Source organism: Eimeria tenella, genomic scaffold (genome assembly GCF_000499545.2).
Source record: "Eimeria tenella Houghton genomic scaffold, Eth_scaff35, whole genome shotgun sequence".
NCBI classification, from domain to species: Eukaryota; Apicomplexa; class Conoidasida; order Eucoccidiorida; family Eimeriidae; genus Eimeria; species Eimeria tenella.
The window spans coordinates 243,892-255,044 of record NW_013543232.1 but is presented as its reverse complement, the minus strand read 5'-3'; the positions used below and the strand labels follow the sequence as shown (position 1 = coordinate 255,044).

The 11,153-nt window shown below is 46.8% G+C and overlaps 3 protein-coding genes across 3 annotated transcripts in view; 2 read left to right on the top strand and 1 right to left on the bottom strand.

The window, feature by feature from the left end:
• Positions 1–639, bottom strand: part of ETH_00024130 (uncharacterized protein) — a gene marked incomplete at both ends in the record, with an annotated part of 7,144 nt that extends 6,505 nt beyond the window's left edge. The window contains one exon of the mRNA XM_013376490.1: positions 185–639. Coding sequence (XP_013231944.1) covers positions 185–639 — 455 coding nt within the window. The remainder of the gene's footprint in view (positions 1–184) is intronic.
• A 3,495-nt stretch (positions 640–4,134) lies between these two features.
• Positions 4,135–5,352, top strand: ETH_00024125 (uncharacterized protein; the record flags this gene model as incomplete). The annotated part of the gene is made up of 2 exons (XM_013376489.1): positions 4,135–4,616; positions 5,193–5,352. The coding sequence occupies 2 exons, from the start codon at positions 4,135–4,137 to the stop codon at positions 5,350–5,352; spliced, it is 642 nt and encodes a 213-aa protein (XP_013231943.1).
• A 731-nt stretch (positions 5,353–6,083) lies between these two features.
• Positions 6,084–11,153, top strand: part of ETH_00024120 (phosphatidylcholine transfer protein, putative) — a gene marked incomplete at both ends in the record, with an annotated part of 6,560 nt that continues 1,490 nt past the window's right edge. The window contains 11 exons of the mRNA XM_013376488.1: positions 6,084–6,209; positions 6,424–6,519; positions 6,832–6,899; positions 7,531–7,668; positions 8,406–8,514; positions 8,960–9,050; positions 9,409–9,497; positions 9,724–10,099; positions 10,201–10,257; positions 10,465–10,537; positions 10,833–11,048. Coding sequence (XP_013231942.1) covers positions 6,084–6,209; positions 6,424–6,519; positions 6,832–6,899; positions 7,531–7,668; positions 8,406–8,514; positions 8,960–9,050; positions 9,409–9,497; positions 9,724–10,099; positions 10,201–10,257; positions 10,465–10,537; positions 10,833–11,048 — 1,439 coding nt within the window. The remainder of the gene's footprint in view (positions 6,210–6,423; positions 6,520–6,831; positions 6,900–7,530; positions 7,669–8,405; positions 8,515–8,959; positions 9,051–9,408; positions 9,498–9,723; positions 10,100–10,200; positions 10,258–10,464; positions 10,538–10,832; positions 11,049–11,153) is intronic.

Here is an 11,153-nt window from a genome sequence, read left to right as displayed (position 1 = left end):
CTGCTGCTGCTGCTGGCGAGGGTATTTTTGCGGATTTGCTTCAGAATCAGCAGCAGCTCTCTGATTCCTTCTTTGTTCAATTTGCTTCTTCCCCTGGAAAGGCAAAGAAGTGCTGCTGCTGCTTTGATGTCTTTGTCGGCTCCCAAGAAGGTCCAGAGGCAGTCGCTCTGCAGCAGCAGCAAACTTGTCGCGCAAAAACGACACGAACCGGCACACCGCAGGCCCCTCCTCCAACGCCTGCTGCTGCCGCTGCTGCTGCTGCTGCTGCTGCTCGTTGGCCAGAGAAGGCCTGCTGCTTCTGGATTTGCTGCTCGAGTTCAAAAGTGAAAGCAAAGAGTCGTTGAGAGCCACAAAGTCCCGGAAGCGGCGCTCTGCGGTGTACGTACACCCCAACGCAGTGAGCCGGATTCTGTAAGTCACGTGGGCGGAAAAAGAGTTCGGAGAAACCACCAAGTAAGAAGGAATCGACACGCAGATCCCTGCTGCTGCTGCTGCTGCTGTTGCTGCTGCTGCTGCTGCGGGGGCTGCGGGGACTTCGCGCGGTGCTGCTGCTGCTGCTGCTGCTATGCGCTGCTGTACTGCGGTCTCCATAGTTGAGGCGCGGCCGCCTGGAGCTGCTGCAGCTGCTGCTCCCACCATCACCGCGTCTGCTGCTGCTGCTGCGGCGGCGGCGGCCCAGCTGCTGCTGCTGCTGCCGCGCTGCTGCTGCTGCTGCTGCTGGAGGGTGTTAGTGCAGGATGGGAAGCTGCGTGGGGCAGCGGCAGTGGGCCAGGAGTGGTCCAGTGGTCACGGCTGCAGCTGCAGCGAGGCTGAGGAGAAGAAACGAAGAAAAGGAAATAAATAACTAAAAGAGAGGAGGCAAGGGAGAGTCCCGCGTTGAGTCACCGCTGAGGTGTACAGACACCTCGGGGCGGAACGCGCAAAGGGGGGGGAATAAAGAGCCAGTGAGCCGCCTCATTGTTTATTTGTTTTTAAAAACAAAGAAAATAAAAAGAAGGCGAAGGCATTTCGGCTTTTAAAGTGCAGCAGCAGCAGCAGCAGAAGAGCAGCACGGAGAGCACGAGGAGCGGCACGCTGAGCTGTACAGACACCTCAAGCTCCTGCTGCGGAACTGCAAACACTTCTCGCTTTTGTTTTATTTTATTTTTATTTTATTTTTTATTTTTCATTTGTTTGTTATTTATTTGATCGCCGCAGCAGCAAACCGCCGAAACGCTGCAGCAACCACTCCCGGGGCCCCTGCTGCTTCCGGCTGTCGGCTTCCGCTGCTGCTGCTGCTGAATCCCTCAAAAAACAACCATTTTGTTTAATTTAAACTGTTTAATGGATTTGATTTCAATTATTTTGTATTATTTGGCGAGACTTTTGCAAAGACAACGCTTTTGCTGCTGCTTTCCCGAGACTGCAGCAGCAGCGGCAGCAACACCAGCGCGGGTGACAGGGGCTGTCCGCAGCGCCTTCGAACTTGCGCATTTATCCATTTACTTATTCAATTATTTATTTTATTTTATTTATTTTTCCTTTTAAATTCAGCTGCTCTTTTGGCGGCAACTAAAGGGGGTTCCAGCCCCCCGGTCGTTGAGCTGTACAGACAGCTGAGGCGAGGTGTGCATACACCGCAGCGGCACTTTATCTGCAAGCCCGCTGCTGCTGCTGCTGCTGTTCGTTTTGTCGTTGCTGCTGCTGCTGCTGTTCGTTTTGTCGTCGCTGCTGCTAGCTCTTTTCCTGCTGCTGCTTCCGCTGTTGGCTCTCTCCATGCAGCTGGTCGTGCTGCTTGCTGTTGCTGTTGCTGCTGCTGCTGCCGCCCTGGCAGCTGCTAGCGTTGCTGCTGCAGGTTTCTGCCGTTGTAGTTTGTTTGCTTTGGCTAGCTGCGGCTGCTACTGAGAGCACAGTTGCTGCTGCTGCTGCTGCTATTGCTGCTGCAGCGCAAAAAGTTGCTGCTGCTGCTGCTCAAAAGGTATTTGTTTTGTTGGTATTTAAAAAAGGCTTAATGGCTGCAATCTAAAGCAGCATCCCCTGAGCATCAGCAGCAGCAGCAACAACAGCAGTAGCAGCAACAACAGCAGCACCAGCAACAAGAACAGCAGCAGCAGCAACAGCAACAAGAACAGCAGCAGCAGCAGCAACAGCAACAAGAACAGCAGCAGCAGCAGCAGCAGCAGCATGCTCGACAGCATTATGTGAATTTTCGATTACCGTTTTGTGCCTTTCGTTTGTTTGTTGACTAATTATTATTTCCTTCAATTAATTAATTTAATTTAATTTTTTGTTTTCTTTTGTGTTTGTCTGTCTCCATTTCATGAATTTAACCTGCTGCCGCTGCTGCTGCTGCTGCTGCTGCAGCAGCAGCAGCAAAGATGTCTTTTCATATTTTGAGAAAGAACCCTTTTGGTGTTTGTCTCGAGGGCCAAAAGGAAAGTGAATTAAATTTGAGTTAATTTCTATTGTCCATTTGTCTGTAAATATTTATTATTTAATTTATTTAATTTATCTAATTCATATATTTCCATCTAAAGTTTCCACTTTAGATGGAAATATGGAGATAAATAAAATAATTGTTTAAAGATAAATGGAAATAAATAAATTAAATGAAATAAATAAATTAAATGAATTAAATAAATTAAATAAATTAAATAACTTAAATAAATTAAATAGATCAATATTTAAAGACAAATGGAAAATAGAAATAAGTAAAATAAATAAAATAAATAAGGACAAACAGAAAATGAGACGCGCGTGGCTCTGCAGCCCTGGGCGGGCTGGGGGCGCAAATGGGGCAAATATGCAGTTAAATGGGTCCAAAAACTAGAAAATTGAAATTAAAAAAGAATAAAATAACAAAAAATGATAAATAAAAGAATAAATTGAACAATAAAGGGACAATTGTGCGCAAACGGAGCGTTTGGAGAGCCGAAACGGGAAAACTGCACAAGCCGAAACGCAGCCGGTACGCCTCGCAGCCTGTCTCCCTTAAAACGCCGCTTGTTTCTTTTAATTCAATTCTAATTCGTTAAAAAAGAATAAATAAAGTGCCTTTGGCTTTTTAAACGGGAAAAAACGAGCAAGACACGGGGTGTATGTACAGCTGCCGAGGCTCCGCTGCCGCCGGCCCGCCGCCGCCGCCCACTGGAAGGCTTTTTGCGTTTGTTTGAGAGTTCTAAGCGTTGGATTGAATCAGTTTAATTAAATTAATGCATTTAATCGGGTTTTAACTGCTGCTTACGGCCAGGCAGCGGCTGCTGCAGCACAGACGGACCAGCAGCGCCGCCAGCATGCGGCAGCCGCGGCGGCAGCAGCTGCTGCAGCAAAAACCCCCTCTAATTCCCCACTAAAAACATATTAATGACTTTTAAAACAAAAACAATAAAGCATTTTGGGGCGATTTTCCCGCTAACCTGCAGCCAGGGAGCTGCTGCGCTCCAGCTGCCTGTGCGGCACAGCAGCAGCAGCAGCAGATATGCAACAGTAGCAGCAGCAGCACTCAACCAGGCCCGCCCAGACGCACTGGGAGCCCCAAGGCCTATCTTTAGAGCTTGCTTCCTCCGCTTGAGCAGCGGCAGCAGCTGCTGCTGCAGCAGCAATTGCTGCTGCTGCAGCGGGAAGGAGCAGCAGCGTCACCCGTGACAGCAGCAACAGCACGAACGGCAGCAGAAGCAGCAGCAGCAACAGCAACAACAGCAGCAGCAGTAGAAACAGCAGCAACAGCAACAGCAGCGGCAGAAACAGCGGCAGCAGTGGTAGGGACGGAAGCAGCAGCAGCTGCTGCAACGGTAGCGCGCTCGGCAGGAGACGCAGCAGCAGCAGCAACAGCAGCAGAAGCAGCAAGGGCATCAACGGAAGCAGCAGCAGCGGCAGCAGCAACAAGAGCCGCAACAACAAGAGCAACAACAACAGCAGCAGCAGCGGCAATAATAGCAGCAGCAGCAGCAGCAGACTTGAATTGGCGTTGCTGCTGTCGTAGCTGCTGCTGCTCTGTGGGGCTGCAGCAGTTCATTAATATAATAATAATTATTTATCACCAGCAGTCCCTTTTTGCGGATTTATTTATTATTATTATTTATTATTTGTATTTATATTTATATTTATATTTATATTTATTATTCTTTATTTGTCATTTAATTAGAAGGCCCAGCAATGGCCGGCGAGGGCGACACAGAAGAGGGGCCCCCCCAGGGGGGCCCCCTGGGGGGCCCCCTGGGGGCTCCCCTGGGGAGAACTGAAGCAGCAGCAGCAGCAACAGCAGCGAAAGAAATAAACGAAACCCTAAAAAATGGTTTTTGCTGCAGCAGCACGCACGGGGCCCCGCTCCCCAACAGCCCCGCACAGCAGCAGCAGCAGCCGCCGCCGCCGCAGCAGCAGCAGCCGCAGCAGCAGCAGCAGCAGCAGCCGCCGCAGCAGCAGCAGCCGCAGCAGCAGCAGCAGCAGCAGGGGCGGAACGGCAGCAGCCAGTCGAGCAACAGCGGGAACAACTGCAGCAGCAGCAAAGGCAGCCGCAGCAGAGGGAGCCGCACGGTGCAGCAAAAAGGCAGCAAAAAGAACAGCAGCAAACTGCATGCAAATTCAATAGCAGCAAGAAGAAGAAATGAACTGCTTTCTGCTGTTGCCATTCCCAGGGGGTTTGTCTTTTATTTCAAACTCATTTTCTCTTTTGCTTCCTCTTTTTCCCCTTTATTTGCTGCAGCAGCAGCAGCAGCAGCTGCTGCTGCTGCTGCTGCTGCTGCTGCTGGTCTCTGCTGCTTATGTGCAGCGAGCTGCTTCTCTGTCTGCTCTCTGGTGTGCGAACTGTTTTATCTTTGTTTGTCTTCTTTATTTCCTTTTATTTATTTTCTTTTTGTTTATTCTATCTATTTTATTTTATTTATTTTATTTTATTTCTTTTATTATTTCTTTTTTTATTTTCTTCATTTAATTGTCCTTTTTAATCCATTTAATTCTTTTCGCCACTTTGATCCAAACCCTCCCTCTAAACCCTCCCTTCAAACCCTAAACCCTTTTTTTAAACCCCAAACCCTCGCCTCTAAACCCTAATTCCTGATATCTAAACCCCAAACCCTCATCTCTAAACCCCAAACCCTCTATCTCCGACGCGTTTTCTAAACCCCAAACCCTCTCTCTAAACCCCAAACCCCCTTTCGGAGCCCCAAACGCTGGCCCAAAGCTCCAAACCCTAAACCCTTTTTTGGGGTTTGCAGGTACTTGACGTACTGGAGCGAGCGCGTGGAGGAGTTGGTGGCGGACGAAGAAGACAACGAAGAATTCGAAAGGACTTATCGCAGCCACGAGCAGCGCCTTTTTCCCTTTCGAACTTCTTCGACGGAGTGGACAATCAACGGCGCTTTGGGCGAGTTTTGAGGGTTTTGAGGGGGTTTTTAGGAGGGTTTGGCGAGGGTTTGGCGAGGGTTTAGAGGGGGGTTTGTCGGGAGGTTTTGGAGGGCTTTGGAGCGGCGTTGAAGGGACTTTTTGAGGGTTTTTAGGGGGTTTTAGACGCAGTTTAAAGGGGGGGTTGAGGGGGTTTTGAGAGGGTTTTGAGGGGGGTTTGAGGGGGTTTTGAGAGGGTTTAGCGAGGGTTTAGCGAGGGTTTAGCGAGGGTTTGGAGGGGGGTTTTGAGGAGGGTTTATAGGACTTGTCGGGTCTTTTCGGGGAGGTTTGAAGGGGTTTTCGAAACACCTTTTAAAAGGACGTCTTGGGGTTTTAGAAGGGTTTTTAAAGGGCCCTTTTGGGGTTTTGAAAGCGTTTAGGAAGGGTTTAAAAAAGGGTTTTAAAGGGTCTTTTTGGGGTTTTAGAGAGGGTTTAAAAAGGGTTTTGAAGGGCCTTTTTGGGGTTTTAGAAAGGGTTTAAAAAGTGTTTAAAAGAGCCTTTTTGGGGTTTGAAAAGGGTTTAAAAAGGGTTTGAAAAGGGTTTAAAGGGGGTTTAAAAAGGGTATTGAAGGGCCCCTTTGGGGGTTTGAGAAAGGGTTTAAAAAGGGTTTGCAAGCGCTGCGAAAGGGCGTGCAAGGGCTTGGAGGGTTTAGGGTTTGGAGGTTCAGGGTTTGGAGGTTTAGGGTTTGGAGGTTTAGGGTTTGCGCAGGACTTTCGGTGTTTCTGATGGCCTGGGGGCCCCTCGTGATGGCCCTGGGGTTTGTCTTTGGGGGCCTCACCAGTTTTGGGCTTTCGCTGGCGAACGACATTTGCCGTTTGCGCCGCCGCCAGTCCGCAGCCAAGAAGCAGCGGGTAAACCCTAAACCCTAAACCCTAAACCCTAGGCCCTGGGGCTGGGCCCTGGGGGGCGGCGAGCGCTGCGCCGGGGGCTCCGCGCAGGAGGTTGGGGGCTGTGGGCCAGGGGTTGCGGAGAAGCGGCTGGAAGGGTTTAGGGTTAGGGTTTAGGGTTTAGGGTTCAGGCTTTAGGCTTTAGGGTTTAGGGTTTAGGGTTTGGGGGTTGCTGCAGCGCCGCATTGATAACCTCATGCGCTGGGCCAACTACCACTTCGGGACCAGCCAGTCGCAGCTGCAGCTGATCTTCAAGGTGGTGTTGGAATACCAAGTGCGGCGTTTAACTCATTACTTGTTTAATTAAACGAAATAAAAACAAAATAAAAGCGGAAGTAAAGAAGGGAATAAACAAAATAAACAGCAAAACAAATGTACTATTGATGAGGTGTAGTTACAGCAATGCAGTGGCTTTGAAAGGAACAGTTGAAACTTTTTCGATCTGGTGGGAGGCCCTCTGCAGGTTGTTGTTTGTTTTTTGATTCATTTTCCCTATTAATTATCTTATTTTGTTTTATTCTATTTTGTTTTGTTTTGTTTTGTTTTGTTTGCTCTTCACTGTTTTTATTCTCCTTTTCCGTTTCAGGTGTTGGCGCGACTCGGCGGCAGCTCGAAGACCGCAAGGTCGCAGCTGAAGCTGCTTTATCAGTTCATGTAAATAAGAATAATAAAAACAATAAAAAGAATAGAAATAATAAAAATAAAGAATAGATTTACTTAATAATGAACAACTAAACGCGCAAAAGAACAAATAAAAGCTGCTGTCTGAACGCGGCAGGGGTTTCGCCTCTGGGGTGTACAGACAGCTGTCTTCATCGAGTCTTTCTTTGCATTCTGCGTTTAAGTGGGAAAGCGCTAAAAAAAGGTTTTTAATGAAATGTTGGTCTGCATTTTGTTGAATAATGAGTTTATTTCTTTTAATTTGCTGCCGATTGACGCGTTTTTCGCTCGAAAGGATGAGCGTTTTTCGCGTTTCGTCTTGCACGACCAGCGGCTGAAACGGCGCGATCTTCGGAGTAAATGGCTTTCTTGTTGGGAATTATTCATTGAAACAAAAAGCTAAAAGTTTTTAATTTGCAATTCCGCAGCATTTGGCGCAGATCGCGTCAGTTTGCAAAGACAGTTGGCGGGAAAAGCTGAACTGGAGTTTTGCACGAGGAGCAGCGGAGCTCTTTGAAGACTCCTTGTGGAGCAGAAGTGCAATTTTTGGGGAAAAAAGAATATAATGGGCATAATTAATGACATATAATTGCATTTGATTGTTTTTTCTTTTTTTTCATTGCAGCTCCCGGGACGACGTGGGCCACTGCCTCTGGCTCTACCTCGACTACTTCCTGCTGCACTCCAGCCAAATGACCCGCAGCGAACTCTCCATGTGTTTTCTCGTTTGCAAAGTCTCCACGCAGTGCGTCCAGTCCCTCAGGCAAGTTCTTTGTTTTTGACTTTCACTCCGGTTCAACTAATTCAGCAATTTATTGGTCCACTTGACAATTAATTCGGCAATTTACTGGTCCATTTGGCAATTGATTCGGCAATTTAGTGGTCCATTTGGCAATTAATTCGACAACTTATTCATCAATTCATCAATTAATTAATTAATTAGTGAAATAATTCATCAATTGGTTAATTAGTCGATTCATTAATTCATCAATTGATTCATTGTTTCATCAATTGGCTCATTAGTTCGACAATTAATTCTCCAATTAATTCATTAACTGGTGAATTCATTAATTGATTAATTCCTTAATTGATTTACAAGTTGGTTAATTGTGATTTATTTGTTTATTTGTTTATTTAATTTGAATGTACTTCGCTGGTTTTCGCCCGGATGGACATTTGTTTCTATCTTTTGATTTTCTCTTCAGCATTTGTTTTTCATTATCTATTCGTGCATTTATTTGTTTATTCATTTAGTTTAGTACTTATTTTTTTATTTATTTATTTGTTCATTTATTATTTATTTTTATTTATTTGTTTATGTATTGGCGGCGTATTGGCAACGGTGCATTTAACTGGCAGTGTCAATACACCCCATGAGGCCTTCAGCTCGCAATGAATTCATTTAATTTGAACTTTATTTTAATTTTAATTTAATTGATTTAATTTAATTTAATTTAATTCAATTATATTTAATTAATTTAATTGTGTTTTTGTTCAAAGGAAAAGGCCTCCGCCTGTGGTGGTTCGAATGCTCGAAATGCTGCAAGACGAGCAAGTTGAATATATTTTCCGAAGAGCCAAAGCAGCAGCAGCTTGGTCCAAAAATGCTGTCAGACCCGACTCTGCTGCTGCTGCTGCTGCTGCTGCTGGTCTTGCTGCTGCTGTAGTTCCTGCTCGTCCTGCAGCTAGTTTTCTTGCTGCTGCTTGTGCTGTTGCACTTGTTGCTGCTGCTGCTTGTGCTGCTGCTAGTCCTTTTGCTGCTGCTGCTGCTGCTTCTTGTTTTGGTTTAGGCTTATCCATTATTGGTTTTTCCTTTTGAATTTGTTCCTGCGAAGTTTGCTGCTTTCTTTTATTTCTGTTGAATCACTTTTGTTCTTTTTATTAATTTGCTGCTTCGGCCTTCCGGCACTTGATGTTCAGGTGTATATACACTGCAAAGTGGACTTGTCATTTCGTTTTTTCGAAGTTGCCCCTGGGAATTCAATTTAATCATTCAGTTTCATTATTTACTATTTATTATTATTTATTATTTATTGAGTTTGTTTTGTGTTTAGGAGGCAGAAAGAGAAGAAAGACTCATTTTATGCGCCGATGTGAATGAGGAGGTTCAGCGCCACGTGATGAAGGGCGGCGATCTCGTGCAAGGTGTACATACACCCCAACTCCCGAAACTTGAACTTCGCCAAAAACAGTCCAGTCAAATCAAATCAGATTTTCTCTTCTTTCTCGCCACTTTGTTGGCCAGTTGGCCTTTATTTCATAAAGACTTTTTAATTATCTTTATTTTCGTTTTCCTTGTTTTTGTTGCCGCGGTGTATGTACAGCTGGGCCGCCGCTGCGAGCCCCTAGGCATTCGTTCCTTTCCAATTTTCGCATGCATTCACTATTATTTAATGTTTATTTATTATCTATTCATTATTATTTATTATTTATTTATTATTTGTTTATTATTTATTTATTATTTATTCATTATTTTTTGTTTGATTTCTTTCATCTCCTGCAGCTCTGCGAATCGAGTCGTCGTCGCCTCTTGTCGGCAGCGACACTTCAGAGTCTGCTTTTGGCGCCTCCGAAGAAGAAGCCAAACAAGACGTAAACCCCCAACTAGGGTTTAGGGTTTAGGGTTTGGGGTTTAGGGTTGTTTGAGCAGTTGGCCGCGCGTTAGACAATATGCAGGGCCTGCGTTATTTGGCACTATTTGCTTGAATTGATTGTCCTTCATTTAATTCAATTGCTGCTTTATTACTTGCTGTTTGTTTTCATCTATTTGGATTTAATTCGAAGTTGTTTTAATTTCTTTTATTCTTTTTCATTTCAGATCTCCCCAGGAGACCTTATGCCCCGCAGCGAGTTCAATGTGGCTTTGCCCACAGAGCCTGCAATTGATTTGGGCCGCCAGGCTTCAGTGCTGCGGGAAGCAGCAGCAGCAGCAGCAGCAGCAGGAGCAGCAGCAGCAGCAGCAGGAACTGCGGCCACCAACGCAGCAGCAACAGCAGCGGGAGCAGCGGGGCACGCGCCTTCGCCAAACGCAGCAGCGGCAGCTGCAGCGAGCGCTGCAAGCGGCAGCAGCGGGACCGGAGCAGCAGCAGCAGCAGCAGCAGCTGCTGCTGCTGCTGCTGCTGCTCCTTCCAGAAGCATGCGGAGCGAGCGCGTGGACTCTCTCAAGACCTTAACTGCCAACACCTCCTTGCAGGGTTTGTCTTTTGTTTAATTTTATTTATTTGATTTGATTATTTTCCTTTTTTATTATATTTAATTCGTTCTTTCTTTTTATTTCGTGCTGCATCTTCTCCAGAAAGAGACAAAATCAAGTCCCGGAGATCCTCAAAACTCGACAAAAAACCTACTGAAGGTGAGAGCTGCTGCTGCTGCTGCTGCTGCTGCTGCATCTTTTTACTTTAATGTTCAGACATTTCGGACTTGTATCTGTCAAGAGAATGGGAGAAGACCCACCGAGTGATCACCAATTCATTTATTTATTTTATTTATTTGTTTATTATTAAATTTATTAGTTTACTTATTTATTTTTATGTTGATTAAAGTTGAGTTTGCTGCTTAGGGCCTCCTCGGCTGTTTCGGTCTTACGAGGACTTGGTGAATTTTGACACGAAGTTGAAGCACCAGACGCCCATGTGGGTTTTCAATTTCAGTTTAGTTTTAACTTCTTTACTTTGAATTCTAGAGTAGTTTCCCCTTTACTCCGCCTCCAACTTTGCTGCGCACTGCCCTCGCTCCTGCTGCTGCTGCTGCTGCTGCTGCTGCTGCTGCTGCTGCTGCTGCTGCTGCTGCTGGTGCCAGCAGCGCTAGGAGGAGCAGCAGCGTTAGCAGGAGGAGCAGCGCTAGGCGGAGCAGCACCCGCCTTGCCACCGCGAGCAGCAGCAGCACGGCGCTGCTGCTGCTGCTGCTGCTGCTGCGAGTTGCGCGCAGCGCGTCGTACGAGATGCAGTTTCTGGAGGAGAAGTGCGTGCAGAGCGCAGCAGACCCGCAGTGGGAGCTGACGGTGAACCAGCCCTTGCTGAAAGTCTTCAAGTTCAACTCCAGCGAAAGCCCGGTGGTTCTCGTGAAGGCCTTCGCGGAGCTCGAGGCCGTGCCCCTCAACGTGCTCTGCCACCACATCCGCCACATCCCCACGCGGCTCAAGTGGTCAGCAGCAGCAGCAGCAGCAGCAGCAGCAGCAGCAGCAGCAGCAGCAGCAGCAGCAGCAGCAGCAGCAGCAGCAGCAGCAGCAGCAGCAGCAGCAGCATCATG